The sequence below is a fragment of the Symphalangus syndactylus genome, chromosome 18, assembly GCF_028878055.3.
Source record: "Symphalangus syndactylus isolate Jambi chromosome 18, NHGRI_mSymSyn1-v2.1_pri, whole genome shotgun sequence".
NCBI classification, from domain to species: domain Eukaryota; kingdom Metazoa; phylum Chordata; class Mammalia; order Primates; family Hylobatidae; genus Symphalangus; species Symphalangus syndactylus.
The window spans coordinates 16648484-16668000 of record NC_072440.2 but is presented as its reverse complement, the minus strand read 5'-3'; the positions used below and the strand labels follow the sequence as shown (position 1 = coordinate 16668000).

The 19517-nt window shown below is 50.1% G+C and overlaps 1 protein-coding gene across 12 annotated transcripts in view; it reads right to left on the bottom strand.

Moving 5' to 3' along the window:
* Nucleotides 1-19517, bottom strand: part of TTLL1 (TTL family tubulin polyglutamylase complex subunit L1) — a 48306-nt gene that overhangs the window by 13317 nt on the left and 15472 nt on the right. For 11 of the 12 annotated variants that reach the window (XM_055252559.2, XM_063622987.1, XM_055252561.2 and 8 more), the window contains 5 exons: nucleotides 15885-16093; nucleotides 14671-14851; nucleotides 10379-10513; nucleotides 10002-10110; nucleotides 5585-5728 (listed from right to left, as the gene is read on the bottom strand). In XM_055252559.2, the coding sequence (XP_055108534.1) occupies nucleotides 5585-5728; nucleotides 10002-10110; nucleotides 10379-10513; nucleotides 14671-14851; nucleotides 15885-16093 (778 nt within the window). Of the gene's footprint in view, nucleotides 1-5584; nucleotides 5729-10001; nucleotides 10111-10378; nucleotides 10514-14670; nucleotides 14852-15884; nucleotides 16094-18147; nucleotides 18295-19517 lie in introns of all 12 variants that reach the window. The other variant, XM_055252564.2, reaches the window with a different exon arrangement.

The following is a 19517-nucleotide window of genomic DNA, read 5'->3' as shown; positions in this document are numbered from 1 at the left end:
GTCGTTCTGAGGCACCTGCCAGAGGGCCAGGCTTGAAGGAATACAGGTTTCCTTGATTAAACAGCTAACTTTTTCTCAAAGCTCTACCAAAATGGGCTGGGGAGGGAGAGAGAACAAAGGGCGGGTTAATCTGGTATTAGAATTCACACAATCATGTGTTAACAGATTAGCGGAATTTAACTCTTCCCAATCATGAAGTCAGTCTCTGCAGAGCACTGTTCACGTATACGCCGTGACACTGCTGTCAGGGTCAAGGTTTCACAGATGAGGCATCTGAGGCCCAGCAAGAGTGGGCTCTTGAGCAAAGTCCCCTGTCGGGATATGGTGGGGCCTGGCATGGAATCAGATCTGAACTCCACACTTGTTACCTGCCACCCAAGCTGCAACCCAAGCCACCAAGGTATAAGGAGCTTCAGTGGGACAAGAGATGGGGCACTCTGCCCCTAAGATGTATCTCCAGCAATGAACTAGGTCCTGAGTTTTTTCTGTCGAATCCTCACTGTGAGCCAAAGACACAGAACGAACCCACACACCATGCTCATGCACCACTTTGAAAGCAGGAAGAGCTACACTCAAAGTGCAGAAAGTCAAGGCACCCACCCGACATCATCTCTTTCTTTTTTTTTTTTTTTTTTTGAGATGGAGTTTTGCTCTTGTTGCCCAGGCTGGAGTGCGATGGCACGGTCTTGGCTTACTGCAAATTCCACCTCCCAGGTTCAAGCGATTCTCTTGCTTCAGGCTCCCAAATAGCTGGGATCACAGGCGTGCACCACCACACCCAGCTAATTTTGTATTTTTAGTAGCGATAGGATTTCACCATGTTGGCCAGGCTGGTCTCAAACTCCTGACCTCAGGTGATCCACCCACCTTGCCCTCCCAAAGTACTAGGATTACAAGCGTGAGCCACCGCACCGGGCCTTTTTTTCTTTTTTTTTTTTTGAGACGGAGTCTTGCTCTGTGGCCCAGGCTGCGAGTGCAGTGGCGCAATCTTGGCTCACTGCAATCTCCGCCTCCCGGGTTCACACCATTCTCCTGCCTCAGCCTCCCGAGCAGCTGGGACTACAGGTGCCTGCCACCATGCCCAGCTAATTTTTTGTATTTTTAGTAGAGACGGGGTTTCACCATGTTAGCCAGGATGGTCTTGATCTTCTGACCTTGTGATCCGCCCGCCTTGGTCTCCCAAAGTGCTGGGATTACAGGTGTGAGCCACCACAGCCAGCCCCTTCTTTTCATTTTTTGAGACAGAATCTTAGTCTGTCACCCAGGCTGGGGTGCAGTGGTGTGGTCTCCGCTCACTGCAACCTCTACCTCCCGGGTTCAAGCGATTGTCCTGCGTCAGCCTCCCGAGTAGCTGGGATTATGGGTGTGTGCCATCACGCCTGGCTAATTTTTGTATTTTTAGTAGAGATGGGGTTTCGTCATGTTATCCAGGCTGGTCTTGAACTCCTGGCCTCAAGTGATCCGCCCACCTCAGCCTCTCAAAGTGCTGGGATTACAGGCATGAGCCACTGTGCCTGGCCACCTCTGTCTATAGTTTTCTTTTTTCTTTTTCTTTCTTTCTTTTTTTTTTTGAGACAAGGTCTCACTCTGTCGCCCAGGCTAGAGTGCAGTGGCGTGATCACGGCTCCCTGTAGCCTCAATCTTCCAGGCTCAAGTGATCTTCCCAGGTCAGCCTGCCCAGTAGCTGGGACTATAGGCATGCACCACCATGCCTGGCTAATTTTTGTATTTTTTGTAGAGACAGGGTATCACATGTTGCCCAGGCTGGTCTCAAATTCCTGGGTCAAGCAATCTGCCCACCTCGACCTCCCAAAGGGCTGGGACAACAGGTGAGCACCAACACATTTGGCTAGTTAAAAAAAAAATTTTTTTTTTGTAGAGACAGCATCTTGCTATGTGGTCCAGGCTGGTCTTGAACTCCTGGCCTCAAGCAATCCTCCTGTCTCAGTCTCCCAAAGTGCTGAGATTACAAGCATGAGCCACCATGCCCAGCATCTTAATTTTCGTGGTTGTTTCACTGAAGCCTTTCACTTCAAAGAGGCTCAATATAAGTGGATATGTTTACAGGTAAAAGTAGAAGACAATGCCTTAATTTTCCACAGAGAATATTTCTTTTTTTTTTTTTTTTTGTCTTTTTTTTCCTTTTTGTGGAGAAGGAGGTCTCGCTATATTGCCCAGGCAGGTCTCGAACTCCTGAGTTCAAGCTATCGTCCTGCCTCTGCCTCCCTAAGCGCTGGGATTACAGGTGTGAGCCAACACATCTGGCCTCCACAGAGAGTGTTTTATATAAATATGTTCATACAGCCAGGCACAGTGGCTCCTGCCTATAATCCCAGCACTTTGGGAGTCCGAGGCAGGCAGATCACAAGGTCAAGAGATCGAGACCATCCTGGCCAACATGGTAAAACCTTGTCTCTACTAAAAATACAAAAATTAGCTGGGCGTGGTGGCACGCACTTGTAGTCCCAGCTACTCAGGAGGCTGAGGCAAGAGAATTGCTTGAACCTGGGAGGCGGAGGTTGCAGTGAGTCGAGATCGCATCACTGCACTCCAGCCTGGTGACACAATGAGACTCTGTCTCAAAAAAAAATTGAAAACAAAAAATATGTTCACACATCAACCTTGATGCCATCACACTTTCTCCAGAACAGCAGTTTCACACATTTCTTTCTTTCTTCTTCTTTGTCCTTTTTTTTTTTTTTTTTTTAAAGAGACAGGGCTGGCTGGGTGCAGTAGCTCACGCCTGTAATCCCAGCACTTTGGGAGGTCCAGGTGGGTGGATCACCTCAGGTCAAGAGTTTGAGACTAGCCTGGGCAACATGGCGAAACCCCGTCTCTACTTAAAAATACAAAAATTAGCCAGGTATGGTGACGTGCACCTGTAGTCCCAGCTACTTGGGAGGCTGAAGCAAGAGAATCTCTTGAACCCGGGAGGTGAAGGTTGCTGGGAGCCCAGATTGTGCCACTGCACTCCAGCCTGGGTGACAGAGTGAGACTCTGTCTCAAAAACAAAACAAAACAAAAACATTAAAGAGACAGGGCCTCGTTGTCACCCAGACTGGAGTGCATTGGCACGATCATGGCTCACTGTACCCTCAAACTCCTGGACTCAAGCGATCCTCCCACCTCACCCTCCTGACTAGCTGGGATCACAAGTATATGCCACCATGCCCGGCTAATTTATTTTTTATTTTTAGAAGCAAGGTCTTGGCCAGGCGTGGTGGCTCACATCTGTAATCCCAGCACCTTGGGAGGCCGAGGTGGGTGGATCACAAGGTCAGGAGATCCAGACCAGCCTGGCCAACACAGTGAAACTCTGTCTGTACTAAAAATACAAAAATTAGTTGTGCGTTGTGGTGCAAGTCTGTAATCCCAGCTACTCGGGAGGCTGAGGCAGGAGAATTGTTTGAACCAGGGATCGGCGGCTGCAGTGGGCCGAGATTGTGCCACTGCACTCCAGCCTGGTCGACAGAATGAGATTCCGTCTCAAAAAAAAAAAAAAAAAAAAAAGCAGGGTCTTGCTTTGTTACCCTCAAGTCCCAAACTTTTGGGCTTAAGTGATCCTCCACCTTGGCCTCTCAAAGTGCTGGGATTACAGGCGTGAGCCACTGTGCCCAGCCAATTTCACACATTTCCGACTGTGGAGCGAAGCTCTTTCTCACAGCCTCTTGACGCCAATGTGGGGGACACATACCACAGTCTGGCCATGGTTACTTTTGCTCTTTGACATGGTGGTGATTCTTTGAACTTTGGGAGTTTCGTAAAGCACCTTTGTTAAAAGAATGGGAAGTATCCCACCACACACACACTCCACGGTGATGTGGCACCCACTCTCTGGGCCCACGTCTGAGTAGTTGGGTCTCTCAGGGGCCACCTCAAAAGGTAGAAGGACAGACCATACTTGCCCTCAGAGAAAAAAACAAAAGACCACAAAACTGACAGGAGAGACTGGGCTCCTGGAGTGGGCTGGGGAGGGTGGGCGGGTTGCTTTCCTGCCCCTCCCTCATAGGTGAGACGGGGAGATTTCATGGGCTTTGGGCCAGAAACCTGCTCTACTTCCCAGCCCTGGGGCCTTGGCCTCCGTTTTCCCAGGAGTCATATGCGGGTAACAAAACACCCTCAAGACACCCGCTGGGGGAGCACTGGAAATATATTTTTTCCAGACAGTCTCACTCTGTCGCCAGGTTGGAGTGCAGTGGCGCAATCTCGGCTCACTGCAAGCTCCGCCTCCCAGGTTCACACCATTCTCCTGCCTCAGGTTCCTGAGTAGCTGGGACTACAGGCGCCCGCCACCACGCCTGGCAAATTTTTCTGTAGTTTTAGTAGAGAGGGGGTTTCACCGTGTTAGCCAGGATGGTCTCAATCTCCTGACCTCGTGATCTGCCCACTTTGGCCTCCCAAAATGCTGGGATTACAGGCCTGAGCCACAGCGCCCGGCCCCGGAAATATTAATAGTAGCCAGCTTGCTGGTGCTCCGATGTTCCTTTCTCTCCTTTCCCTTAAAAATAGATGTGCACCTGCTTTAACACTGTAAAACAAAACACGAATGCCAACTGAAAACCAGCAAATAAACATAAAATGTGAAGATAAAAAAAGAAGAGGCATGCCATTTCCAGCCCGAAATATCTATGAAATACTAAAGTCAGGACCTCTACAGACAAGAGGCTGCTGGAAGTCCATCTCCAATATATCAGTTTATGCCAAAATAGTTATTATTGATTTAGTGGGTATAAGAGGGGTGAAGGGGCCAGGGCCTGTGGCTACACCTGAGAGGCTAGCCTGGCTCACCCCGGGACAGCACTGGGCTGGAAGATAGCCCCTTTCCCTTCCTGAAAACACTGTAGCGTCTGGCAGACATGCAGGTGGCAAGAACATGAAAACAGGCTTTTTTTTTTTTTTTTTTTTTTTGAGATGGAGTTTCGCTCTTGTTGCCCAGGCTGGAGCACAATGGTGTGATCTCAGCTCACTGCAACCTCCGCCTCCCGGGTTCAAGCAATTCTCCTGCCTCAGCCTCCTGAGTAGCTGGGATTACAGGTGCGCACCACCACGCCCAGCTAATTTTTGTATTTTTAGTAGAGATGGGGCTTCAGCATGTCCAGGCTGGTCTTGAACTTCTGACCTCAGGTGATCCACCCGCCTCGGCCTCCCAGAGTGCTGGGATTACAGGCATGAGCCAACGCGCCCGGCCTGTTTTTTTTTTTTTTTTTTTTGAGACAGTCTCACTCTGTCACCCAGGCTGGAGTGCAATGGTGTGATCTCCACTCACTGCAACCTCCGCCTCCCGGGTTCAAGCGATTCTCTTGTCTCAGCCTCCCAAGTAGCTGGGATTATATGTGCATGCCACCACGCCCGGCTAATTTTTGTATTTTTAGTAGAAACAGGGTTTCACCATGTATGTGGGCCAGGCTAGTCTCAAACTTCTGACCTCAGGTGATCTGCCCACCCCAGCCTCCCAAAGTGCTGGGATTACAGGCGTGAGCCATCGCGCACGGATGAAAACAGGTATTTTTAACAGAAAGACAGCAAGCCCCCCTACTCCCAAATGGGCCCTGGGAGCCGGCTCCCCCGCCCGCACCAAACTCACCGCCACGGCCTTCAGGGACTGCACGATGATCCAGTGGATCTCGTCGAACAGCTTGCTGGTCACCTCCTTGCCGCGGGTGCTCTCCAGGTACAGCCGCAGGTTGCTCACTGTCCACTTGCCCCCATGGATGTGGTTGTAGTCCTCCTGGGGACGGGAAAGCGGGCACGCATCCCTCAGGCTATGCACCCCAGAGGAACCCAGTGGAACCGTTGCATCCCCCAAGCATTTCTGGAGTGCCCCTGGGTGTGGGCATCCAGCAACAAGGCAAACATCTAGACCCCTGCCCCAGGGAGATCTGGGCTGGCTAGTTTCCGTTTTAAGACAGGGTCTCACTCTGTCCCCCAAGCTGGAGTGCGGTGGCATGACTTTGGTGCACTGCAGCCTTGACCTCTTGAGCTCAAGCGATCCTCCCACCTCAGCCTCCCAAGTAACTGGGACTACAGGCATGTGCCACTATGCCTGGCTAATTTTAAAATTTTTTGTAGAGAAGAGGTCTCACTATGTTGCCCAGACTGGTCTTGAACTCCTGGCCTCAAGCGATCCTCCTGCCTTGGCCTCCCAAAATGTTGGGATTACAGGCATGAGCCACTGTGCCCGGCCACCTGGGCCTCCTATTATGTGGGGTTTTTTTGTTTTTATTTTTGTTTTTTTGAGACAGAGTCTCACTTTGTCGCCCAGGCTGGAGTGCAATGGCACGATCTCGGCTTACTGCACTGTGAGCCACCGCGCTTGACCTTCCGTGGGTATTTTAAAATGCTCATCTCCCTAATACTCTCAGGCTTAATCATTTATGCCTCACAGCACAGGCTGTGGAATGCTGCCAGGATACCCTTCAAGACCAAGGCACTCATTCTTCTAGCTGAGACCCACCCTCACTGGGAGTGCCCTTGGCTTGAGGGAGCTGCCTAATCCAGGGTGAAAGCCCTCCCCAAGGCAACAGCATATCATGTCTGGCTGATGCCAGGTGTCAGCCCATGCTCCCTCCAGGACAGCTCTGCAGGGCCACCCCCGCTCCACAGCGCCCCACGGTGGGCAGAGGTCTCCACTGCAGCAACATCAGCTTGCTGACTTCTACCTCAGAGTCTTTCCTGGGGAAGCCTAAGACACGCCTGGGCTGCACACTGCAGTTTAAAAGCACCACACCCATAACTCTCCAACAACCTTGAGAAGTCGCCATTATCATCCCATTTCACAGGGGAGGCCGGGCTCAGAGAAGCTGTTACTTGGCCAAGCTTTCCTCCTGGGCTGGGATGGGGCTGGGCTCCCAGCCCAAATGTTCTGATGCCAGTTCTGAGCTCTTCCTGTTTTGCCACCCCTGAAAATTAATTCTCCATACACTGCTTGCCTTTGAAGGCAAAGAGCTAGAAAATACCCAAATGTATTACATTGTTAGGAGACTGCAGTTTCATTTTCTAAGTATAAAGTGAGAACCATGAACTAAAACAAAACCAGCCTACTAACTCTTCGAGCAAACACCACTGACTCAAAGCAGATAAAAGGAGAATTAACCATATTTTAAAAGAAAGTCCAGGCACAGTGGCTCACGCCTGTAATCCCAGCACTTTGGGAAACCAAGATGAGAGGATCACCTGAGGTCAGGAGTTCGAGACCAGCCTAGTCAACATGGTGAAACCTCGTCTCTACTAAAAACCCCAGCCAGGTGTGGTGGCGTGCACCTGTAACCCCAGTTACTCAGGGGAGGGTGGGGGCTGAGGCAGAAGAATCGCTTGAACCCGGAAGGTGGAGGTTGCAGTGAGCCAAGATCCCACCACTGTACTCCAGCCTGGGTGACAGAGCAAGACTCTGTCTAAAAAAACTAATAATCATAAATACATAAATAAAAAATAAAATTTGTAAAACTGACGCTTGCTTGGTTTGCTCTGAGGAAGACCTGAAGGGGAAGTGAGTTAGGCCAGCCACATGTGGAAGCCACTTGGCCTCCGTAAGCGGTGGCCATCGTCATCCCAAGACCAGCAAGGTGAACCCCTGGCTCCTGTTGGCAGCTGTGGGGCCCGGAGGGCTGGTGAGCTGCCCAAGTCACAGAGGTAAGTGATGGGCGGAGGACCGAGTCCAGCCTCGTCTGACCAAACTCTTCAGCAGGTTCTTCAGAAATGCATATTTCATACCAATACTCACTCTTTCTCCTCAAATTAGAAAAAAGACCAGAGCATTCAAGGCTTCCATTCAAAGAAGATTCAAATCAAAGAAGGAGTCTTTCATAAAGAAACGAGACCTTTGGTTTGTGTTGGGGTGAAATTAGAGCCCCAAACCTGAACCGGGCCCACGAAGCCCTGTGTGTCTGCCTTTGCTGGCCTCTCCAGTCCCTCCCCATCCACTGCCCTCAAGCCAGGGGCTCCTGCTACCCTGGCGTCCTTTCAGCCCCTCTAATGCTCCCGCTGGCAATAGGGCCTCAGCACACGCTGTACCTACTACTATGGAACCTTCCCTACCTCCTCTGGATTATCCCTACTCATGCTTCAGATCTCGGCTCCAGCAGCGCTTTGCAGGGAAGCCTTCTCCAACCACTGGATGAGGGGCTTCTTTTGTTCCATGCTCTTCTAGACGTGTGTCCCTCACTTTCAGAGCAAGCAGCTCGGTTTGTAATTTCATGTTCATCAGGGTGATTGTATGGTGACTATCTCCCCTGGAAGCTCTGGGATCCATGAGAGTAGGTACTAAGGTAGACTTTGCCTATCGCTGTGTCCTGGGCACTCAGAAGGGGACCAACTCACATAGGTACTCAATGGGTACAGATGCCTCTCCGATGGGGCTATGTCCAGATGAATCCATAGCAAGTTGAAAATATTGTAAGTTGAAAGTGTATTTGGCCGGGCGCAGTGGCTCACGCCCCTAATCCCAGCACTTTGGGAGGCCAAGGCGGGTGGATCACGAGGTCAAGAGATCAAGACCATTCTGGCCAACATGGGGAAATCCCATCTCTACTAAAAATACAAAAATTAGCTGGGCATGGTGGCTCACGCCTGTAATCCCAGCTACTCGGGAGGCTGAGGCAGGAGAATCACTTGAACCTGGGAGGCGGAGGTTGCAGTGAGCTGAGATCACGCCACTGCACTTCAGCCTGGCAACAGAGCGAGACTCCATCTCTCAAAAAAAAAAAAAAAAAAGGAAAAGAAACTGCATTATTTAATGCCAGGCACAGTGGCGCACGCCTGTAATCCCAGCACTTTGGGAGGTTGAGGTGGGCGGATCACTTGAGATAAAGAGTTCAAGACCAGCCTGGCCAACATGGTGAAACCCTGTCTCTACTAAAATATAAAAATTAGCTAGGCATGGTGGCACATGCCTATAGTCTCAGCTCCTCAGGAGACTGAGGCAGGAGAATCACTTGAGCCTGGGAGTCAGAGGTTGTGGTGAGCTGAGATCATGCCACTGCACTCTAGCTGGGGCAACAGAGCGAGACTCTGCCTCAAAAAGAAAAAAAAAGTGCATTTTATATACCTAACCTACTGAATATCATAGCCTTGCCTATCTAAGACATGCTCAGAACACTTACAATAGCCTGAAGTTGGGCAAAATCATCTAAGGCAAAGCCTGTTTTATAATAAAGTGTGAAATACCTCACATAATTTATTGACTACTGTACTCAAAGTAAAAAACCAAATGGTTGCATGTGTACTTGAAGTACGGTTCCTACTGAATGCATGTCGCTTTCATACCACTGGAAGCTTGAAAAATTGTAAGTTGAGGCAGGGTACCTCAGGGACGCTCTAAGCAGAAGTCACCTCATGACATCCTCCCACAGTCCCGCCAGGTAATACTATGATCTCCTTTTATAAATGGAGAAACTGAGGCTCTGAGAGTTACACTGACTTGCCCAAGGCCACAGAACTAGAAAGGCAGGGCTTGAGCCTGCTGCCTTCTTTCTCCAGGTTCCCCCACCCAGCCCCGGCATTCAGCTGATGTGCCCCAGGCCAGCCTGCCTGATGCCTAGAGCCCCCCAGTCCCATCAGTGCCAGACCTTAGAACAGGATACTCTTTGAGTATCACTCCTATACCCACGCTGTTCTTGCAGAAATAGAAGAAAGAAACCTACAAAATCGGACCTTTGTTTTTTTTTTTTTTTTTTTTGAGACAGAGTCTCGCTCAGTTGTCCAGGCTGGAGTGCAATGGTGCGATCTCAGCTCACTGCAACCTCTGCCTTCCGGTTCAAGCAATTCTCCTGCCTCAGCCTCCCGAGTAGCTAGAATTATAGGCGCCAGCCACCATGGTAATTTCTGTATTTTTTTTTTAGTAGAGACAGGGTTTCATCGTGTTGGTCAGGCTGGTCTTGAACTCCTGACCTCAGGTGATCCACCCACCTCAGCCTCCCAAAGTGCTAGGATTACAGGCATGAGCCACTGCACCCGGCCTGAAAGTCAGTCCATTTCTGTAAGCACAAATGAAAGGACACACTCACCCCGTGTTTCTGGATGGCGACGTTGGTGAGATGAACGAACATGTTGTCCAGCTCACTGGTACTCGGGGTGTATTTCACTGTGCAGAACCGGCAAAACCCAAGCTTGTACCTAGGAGGGAATGTACATTAATTCAAACTCTGAGGAGAAGCACAAAGAAAAGACACCACTTCATTCTCTAAAAAGAGCTGCTTTTGTGTGTGTGATTTACATGACTCACATCCGCATCGGGCCTGACTGCTCTTACTTCCCTCAATCCCTGCCCCATGCCAGGCACCGCACAAGCGCTGTTCTACGAAACCTCACAATGGTGCTAAGAAGAAAGACGTTTTGGGTGAAAACACAATCAAGAGGGAACCAAAACCTTAGGGACGCTTACATGTAACAGCGCAGCGGACGGTATGTGGACACCAGAACGTACAAGCGCAGGTCGAACTTCCTCCCGCCAATTAGTAATGGGTTGTTAATATAGAGAGAAATCACGTAGGCTTCTTTATTAGATTGAGACACAAACCTAAACATGGCAGAGAAAGTAAAAATTAGATGGTAAAAGATGCAATAACAAAGACACAATCCATGAAAGGAATAACTGACAAGCTGGACTTCATTAAAATTAAAAAATTAAAGAGTTTTGGCCAGGCACGGTGGCTCACGCCTGTAATCCCAGCACTTTGGGAGGCCGAGGCAGGTGGATCACTTCAGGTCGGGAGTTCAAGACAAGCCTGGTCAACATGGTGAAACCCCGTCTCTGCTAAAAAGAAAAAAAATTAGCCTGGTGTGGTGGTGTGTGCCTGTAGTCCCAGATACTCAGGAGGCTGAGGCAGGAGAATCACTTGAACTCAAGAGGTGGAGGTTGCAGTAAGCCGAGATTGCACCACTGCACTCCAGCCTGGGCGACAGAGCAAGACTCCATCTCAAATAAATAAATAAGTAAGTAAATAAATAAATAAATAAAGACAGTAAAAAGATCTGTGGTTGCTACAGACTAGGGATAAACAGGCAGAGCACAGAGGATTTTGACGGCAGTGAAACTACTCCGTATGTTACTATGATGGTGGATCTGGCCGAGCTTGGTGGCTCACGCCTGTAATCCCAGCACTTTGGGAGGCCGAGGCGGGTGGATCACCTGAGGTCAGGAGTTCGAGACCAGCGTGGCCAACATGGTGAAACCCTGTCTCTACTAAAAATACAAAAATAGCCAGGCATGGGGGTGGGCACCTGTAATTCCAGCTACTTGAGAGGCTGAGGCAGGAGAATCGCTTGAAACCGGGAGGCAGAGTTTGCCGTGAACCAAGATCCTGCCACTGCACTCCAGCCTGGGCAACAGAGCGAGACTCCATCTCAAAAAATAAATAAATAAAATAATGGTGGATCCATGTCACTATACATTTGTCTAAGCTCCCAAAATGGACTACACTAAGAGTAAACCCTAATGTGAACTATGGCCTTTGGGTGATGATGGGTTGGTGTCAGTCTGCCAATTTATATATATATATATATTTTTTTTTTTTTTTTTTTTTTTGAGACAGAGTCTTCCTCTGTCACCCAGGCTGGAGTGCATTGGCGTGATCTCGGCTCACTGCAACCTCCACCTCCTGGGTTAAAATGATTCTCCTGCCTCAGCCTCCCGAGTAGCTGGGATTACAGACGCCAGCCACCATGCCTGGCTAATTTTTGTATTTTTAGTAGAGACAGGGTTTTGCCATGTCGGCCAGGCTGGTCTCAAACTCCTGACCTCAAGTGATCCGCCTGCCCTGGCCTCCCAAAGTGCTGGGATTACATGCCTGTGCCACCACACATGGCCAAATTTTTTTTTTTTTTTTTTGAGATGGTCTTGCTGTGTTGCCCAGGCTGGAGGTGTGGACACAGCTCACTGCAGTCTCCTGGGCTCAAGTGATAGTCTCACCTCAGCCTGGCGAGTAGTTGAGACTACAGGCATGCGCCACGACACCCCAGCTAATCGGTTTGCCAATTTTAACAAATGTTCCATTCTGGTGGGGGATGCTGATAAGGGGGGAGGCCGTGCATGTGTCGGGGAAGGGGTATAGGAAAAAAAAAATCTCTGTATCTTCTTCAATTGTGCAGTAAACCTAAAACTGCTCTAAAAAAAATCAAGCTACTGGAGGCTGGGCGTGGTGGCTCACGCCTGTAATCCCAGCACTTTGGCAAGCCGAGGCGGGAGGATCACGAGGTCAGGAGTTGAGGATCACGAGGTCAGGAGTTCAAGACCAGCCTAACCAACATGGTGAAACCCTGTCTCTACTAAAAATACAAAAATTAGCCAGGCGTGGTGGCGGGTGCCTGTAGTCCCAGCTACTCAGGAGGCTAAGGCAGGAGAATCGCTTGAACCTGGGACGTGGAGGTTGCAGTGAGCTGAGATCGTGCCACTGCAGTCCAGCCTGGGCGACAGAGTGAGACACTGTCTCAAAAAAAAAAAAAAAAAATCAAGTTACTAGAAAAAAAATGGATGGTAAAGACCAAAGGTGTATTTAGTCAGCTGGCAACATGCTCCCGGCCTCTCACTGTGAGGGGCTGGGTCATCAGGAAGGAAATGGGGGTGCGGTGTATCCATGGAGGACACACCCCCTGCCCCAGGGGACAGTGCAAGCAGCTGCAGGACAGTCCCCAGGAGTCCACTCAGGGAAATGCTCCTTGGGCCTGGCCATCTGGGGGCTGGCAAAGTGTAATTAGATTTAAGCATGGCCGGGCATGGTGGCTGACACCTGTAGTCCCAGCACTTTGGGAGGCTGAGGCAGGCAGATCACTTGAGCCCAGGAATTTGAGATCAGCTTGGGCAACATGGTGAAACCCTGCCTCTACAAAAAAGAAAAATTAGCCCGGTGTGGTGTGTACCTATAGTCTCAGCTACTCAGGAGGCTGAGGCGGGAGGATCGCTTGGGCCCAGGAGGTTGAGGTTGCAGTGAGCCATGATCCCATCTTAAAAAAAAAAAAAAGTTTTGTTTTTAGGCTGCACACAGTGGCTCACCTTCTGTAATCCTAGCACTTTGGGAGGCCAAGGTGGGTGGATCACCTGAGGTCAGGAGTTAGAGACCAGACTGGCCAACAAGGTAAAACCCCATCTCTACTAAAAATAAAAAAATTAGCCAGGCATGGTGGTGGGCGCCTGTGATCCCAGCTACTTGGGAGGCTGAGGTAGGCAGATCGCTCAAACCTGGGAGGCGTGAGGTTGCAGTGAGCTGAGATTGTACCACTGTACTCCAGCCTGGGCGACAGAGTGAGACTCTATCTCAAAAGAAAAAAAAAAAGTAAACATGTTATAAAATGAGAAGGTGTCTCCTGTCACCCTGGGAACTCCTGACAAGTGAGTCATCTTCCCACTGGAAAAGGATCAGATGGAAGCTTTGCCCCAGTGGGCCCCAGGCCCTTCTGAGAAGCTGAGAAAAAACAAAGACAAAGAGGAGCCAGCAGACGCAGGCCCCTGGGCTTGCCACGAGGCCACTGCCCCACCACTTGCTCGGCTGTGCCCATCGGCTCCTCTCAGATGCTTCATGCTTCACGTGTATTAACTCGTTCCATCCCCACCATGACCCCGTGGTGGTGGTGCTGCTGGTGTCCCTGGTTTACTCAGATGGAGAATGTAAGACGTGGAGCGTCTGAAGAACAAAATACGCTCAGCCACTTCGTGTGAGACTGGGCTTCAAACCCAGGACCCTAGGGCTGCAAGTCCCAGGACTTTGGCAGGTGCCTCGCTGCCTCAGAACCACCACGACTGAGTGGTTCTCACACCAGCCTGTAATCGCAAAGCGGCTGCAGGCCCTGGCCCATGACCTACACCCTTCTTCATGGCCTGCCTTGGGCAGAGTCTGGGACTAATCACACGAAGACAGCCACAGAGCCCCACTGTGACGCCATGTGACAGATGACGAACGCCAAAAGCAAGCATGGGCTGTGTGGCTCATGGCCAAAGACCACGGAACAGGCCAGGAACGGTGGCTCACGCCTGTAATCCCAGCATTTGGGAGGCCAAGGTGGGTGGATCACCCTGAGGTCAGGAGTTTGAGACCAGCCTGGCTAACAGGGCAAAACCCCACCTCTCTCTTTTTTTTCTTTTTTTTTTTAGACAGAGTCTCACTCTGTCACCCAGGCTGGAGTGCCTGGCACGATCTCAGCTCACTGCAACCTCCGCCTTCTGGGTTCAAGCGATTCTCCTGCCTCAGCCGCCTGAGTAGCTGGGATTGCAGGCACCTGCCACCTTGCCTGGCTAATTTTTTTTTTTTTTGTATTTTTAGTAGAGATGGAGTTTCGCCATCTTGGCCAGGCTGGTCTTGATCTCTTGACCTCGTGATCCACCCACCTCGGCCTCCCAAAGGGCTGGGATTACAGGCATGAGCCACCGTGCCAGGCCGCAAAACTCCATCTCTATTAAAAAAAAAAAAAAAAAAACTCTATTAAAAAAATACAAAAATTAGCTGGGTGTAGTGACGCATGCCTGTAATCCCAGCTACTCGGGAGGCTGAAGCAGGAGAATCGCTTGAACCCAGAAGGCGGAGGTTGCAGTGAGCTGAGATTGTGCCACTGTACTCCTGCCTGGGCGACAGAAGAAGACTCTGTCAAAACAAACAAACAAACAAACAACCACAAAGACTGCAGAACAGCATAAAACGGTGAACTGGGACCTGGCACACAAAGTGGGTGGCTGCCCACACTTACGAAGACGTCTTGCTGTCCCGGGACCACTTTTTGATCTGTGAGAGCTTGTTGATAAGGAAGATGCCCTTTCCCTGGGCCTTGCCACAAGGCTTCATGATCCACGTGCTGGACGGGCTCTTCCGGAACTCCTCTACAAACAGGTTGTAGTCAGCGGGCAGCATATAGGTGACCGGAACAAAGTCTGCAAGGCAAAGACACCCAGCACTGGTAAGCGGCCAGCCCAACAGTGGCCATGAACAGAAAGATCTTGCCCCTGCCTTTCCAGGGCCTGTGGGCTTAGTGCCCCCCACCGCAACCCAGCAGCTAACAGAACAAGGGCCTCTGCTGCACAATCCCTGGGCAACACTGACAAGTTACATTTACAGAGCCTACCTAAGCACCCTACAAACCTGTATTTTTCAATCCCCACAGCCACCTGGGAGCTACTGTAAACCCTGTAATAATTCCCATTTAGCAGATGAGGAAACTGAGGCCCAGGGATATCAGACAGAGAATTCTGCCCAGGTTTGTGAAGGAATCTGAAACTATTCAGTATAGCTTTTATCCCGGACTGGACAGGGACACACTGTCTTCCCTGGGTATAGCCAGACACAGTCATGAGCCCTCGTGGCAGCCTGTGGCCCAAGAAGTATTTCCCCAGGCCAAGCGCTGAGGGCATCCTCTGGCTTACACAAAGTCCATGCTGGCTGGGCGCGGTGGCTCACGTCTATAACCCCAGAACTTTGGGAGGCAGAAGTGGGTGGATCACAAGGTCAGGAGTTCGAGACCAGCCTGGCCAATATGGTGAAATCCCGTCTCTACTAAAAATACAAAAAAAAAAAAAAAAAAATTAGCCGGGCATGGTAGCGGGCACCTGTAATCCCAGCTACTTGGGAGGCTGAGGCAGGAGAATTGCTTGAACCCGGGAGGCGGAGGTTGCAGTGAGCTGAGATCACACCACTGCACTCCACCCTGGATGACAGAGTGAGATTCCGTCTCAAAAAAAAAAAAAACTCCATGCCAGGCAATTCCCAAGGTACTCACAGAAACTAGGATGCCAAACTCAGGCCCCTCCTTCTCCCTCATTCTGGAGACACCTGAAATGAAACACGTGCCACAACTCGCGTGGACATGCTCATGCATCAAAGCCAACAGTCACCACCTCAGCGCCTCGCGCCCCAAAGAAAAAATTCAGCTGTTTACTGAAAACATGAGCTGGTGGAAAAGGCACAAACCCAGATAGAGGTATTTTCCATTTTCATCTTTTTCTGCCAGAGGACTCCCTTCTTTCTCCAGCTCCTTCCTGTATCTTTTGATGTTCTTCACCATCAGGTCCTTCCGGGTCAGTTCATAGTGGTTTGGAAAATGGTTGACTATTTGGTCGTCTGAGAGCCGATATCCAGCTTCAACGCTGAACACATTTCGGATGGTTTGCACACTCATCCTGAATGAGATGAGCAGGAGGGACACTTGGCAGTGATGTCTATGTGGCAGAAGTCCTTGTTCCCGTCCCCGCAAACACCGTGAACCCTCAGCACCCTTCCCCACTACTCCCACATCCCCCAGCACCTGAGCCAGGGGCTGCCCAGCCCACAGCAGCAGAGAACGGGTGCCCAGGGACAGGCCGGGACCCAAGCGGTGTGAGGGCCAGGAGCTGTGCTGATTCTGAGCTGTTTCCCTCTCTGGCCCGGAGCAGGCACTCAATAGATGTTTATTGATTAGTGATAACACAGATTAATGATAACACTGTCAACAAATAAAAGATATACTCTTTTCAGACTCTGAAGTCGGGAAACTCATTTAAACAGGATCTGTACCAAAATTCAGGAAGGTCAAGGACCCTTTAAAAACAAAATCACACGGGTTATTTAAGAGCCCTGAGTCAGTACTTGATGTTCTTGGAGAGTCTGCTGAAGGGGCAAGTTGGGGACAACAGAGTTGAAAGAGAAATAGATTCCTTCCGAGCCTCTGAGAAAGCCACGGTCTCCCCACCACACGCCTGTCCTCACCAACCCCCCGAGAAGCAGGAAAGGGGTACGGAGGAAGGGCTGGCCCCCACTCAGAGCCAGAGTCACAAAACATGGCAAGTGGCCCCAGCCTCTTGCACTGTGGTCCCCGTGCCCCCAGCCTACCCCCACCCCACAGCACCACCCTAGAGAGGGTGCCTGGAGCCCCTGAAGGGTTGCTGTGGATTCCAGGATGGCTAGAATAAAGGGAATCTTTTTTGACTTATTATGGAAAACCTCCATCACACTCAGAAGGAGAAAGTATTAAGTGACCCCCATTGCCCCACTTCACCAGTTAACGACACGTGGCCAGTCTCATTTAGTCTGAACCTCCACCCACCTCAGCACTGGCATGTTCTGAACCAATTCCCAGACATCATATTATATCATCCAAAGCATTTCTGTAAGATTCTCTAACGGTTCAAGACTCCATGTTCTATCATGTGATATCCTATTTTATATAATTATCAGAACTAAAAAAGCAATATTTATGTATGTATGTATTTATTTATTTTTGAGACAGGGTCTCGCTCTGTTGCCCAGGCCGGGGTGTCATGACTTGATCTTGGCGCACTGCAACCTCTGCCTCCCAGGCTCAAGCGATCCTCCTACCTCAGCCTCCCAAGTAGCTGGGACCACAGGAAGGGGCCACTGTGTCCAGCTAAACTTTTATAATTTTTTTTGTAGAGACAGGGTTTTGCCATGTTGCCCAGGCTGGTCTCAAACTCCTGGATTCAACTGATTCTCCCGCCTCAGCCTCCCAAAGTGCTGCAGTTACAGGTGTGAGCCACCGTGCTTGGCAACGGCAGGAATACTTCTATAGGGACAAGCTTCCCTTCATCAATGATCTAGATGCCTCAAGAACAGTTCATACATAAAACACAGAATCAGTGCTTGATTCTTTCCCTTTATCAGCTTTTCAAAATAAAGAGCTGGTCGGGCGCAGTGGCTCACGTCTGTAATCTAGCACGTTTGTTTTGTTTTGTTTATTTGGAGATAAGAGTTTTACTCTATTGCCCAGGCTGGAGTGCAGTGGCACGAACTTGGCTCACCGCAACCTCTGCCTCGCAGATTCGAGCCATTCTCCTGCCTCAGCCTCCCGAGTAGCTGGGATTACAGGCATGAACCACCACACCCCGCTAATTTTTATATTTTTGGTAGAGACGGGGTTTTGCCATGTTGGCCAGGCTGGTCTCAAACTCCTGACCTCAGGTGATCTGCCTGACTTGGCTTCCCACAGTGCTAGGATTAGAGGCATGAGCTAACGTGCCGGCCTATAATCCAGCACTTTGGAAGCCTGAGAATTGGGGCAGGGCTCAGCTGAGCAATTCTACTCCTCCTTGTGGCACTCACTGAGGTCATTCAGAAGCTTAGAGCCAGCCGATGGGATGAGCTGGGGGTCCCAGAAGGCTTTCTTCATGTCTAACACCTTGACAGGCCTAGCTGGAGGCTGGAAGGCGGGCACAGCTGCACTGCCATGTACAACACCTACCTGTGGCCGCTGTGGCACGAGGGCTTCAGGATGGCACCTTCTCACAGGACAGCTCAGGGCACCCGCATGTTTCCAATAGAGGAACCGGCCTAGGCCCAGGCATGTATGATTTTTACTGTATTCCACTGGTCAACGTGGTCAAAGAGTCTTTCACGAGGAAAGGACAAAGACCTCAACTTTAGAGTGAAGTAGTGGCAAGAAGTTTGTAGCCATCTTTATTTTCTCTCTTTCTTTCTTTCTTTTAGAGACAGGGTCTCGCTCTGTTGCCCAGGCTGGAGTGCAGTAGCACAATCAAGGCTCACTGTAGTCTTGACCTCCTGGGCTCAAGCAAGCCTCCCATCTCAGCCTCTCAAGTAGCTGGGGCTACAGGCACGAACCACTATGCCTGGATAATTTTCATATTTGTTTGTAGAGATGAGATTTCACCATTTGCACAGGCTGGTGTCAAACTCCTGGGCTCAAGAGATCTGTCCGCCTCTACCTCCCAAAAGGCTGCGATTATAGGCATGAGTCACTGCACCCAGACACCCCACCACCCAGCTAATTGTTTTGAGACAGGGTCTCAGTATATTGCCCAGGCTGGTCTCAAACTCCTCCCAAAGTGCTGGAATTACAGGCATGAGCCACTGTGCCCAGCCCATCATAATTATTTTAACGGCTGCACCATAATCCACTCAAAGTACTTACCCCACCCCCCACACTGTTTAACACTGAGTTGTTTCCAGTATTTTACCCTAACCAATTTTTCTGTAAACCTGATAGTACATTTAGTGCTTAGAACAGAAGCTCTTCATTTTTATTTTTTTACTTTTTTTTGAGACAGAGTCTCATTGTCACCCAGGCTGGAGTGAAGTGGCGCCATCTCAGCTCACTGCAACCTCTGCCTCCCGGGTTCAAGCGATTCTCCTGCCTCAGCCTCCCGAGTAGCTGGGATTACAGGCAGGCACCACCACACCCAGCTAGTTTTTTTTATTTTTAGTAGAGACGAGGTTTTGTCATGTTGGCCATGCTGGTCTCGAACTCCCGGCCTCAAGTGATCCACCGGCCTTGGCCTCCCACAGTGCTGGGATTACAGGCACGAGCCACCGTGCATGGCCAGAACAAGAGCTCTCAAAATATCAATTAGCTTGGCCGGGCACACAGATAGAAACCCCCGTCTCTACTAAAAATACAAAATAAGCCAGGCGTGGTGGCACATGCCTGTAATCCCAGCTACAAGGGAGGCTGAGGCAGGAGAATCGCTTGAACCTGGGAGGTGGAGGTTGCAATGAGCCGAGATTACCCCATTGCACTCCAGTCTGGGTGACAGGAGTGAAACTCCGTCTCAAAAAAAAAAAAAAAAAAAAAACTATATGTGTGTATATATACAT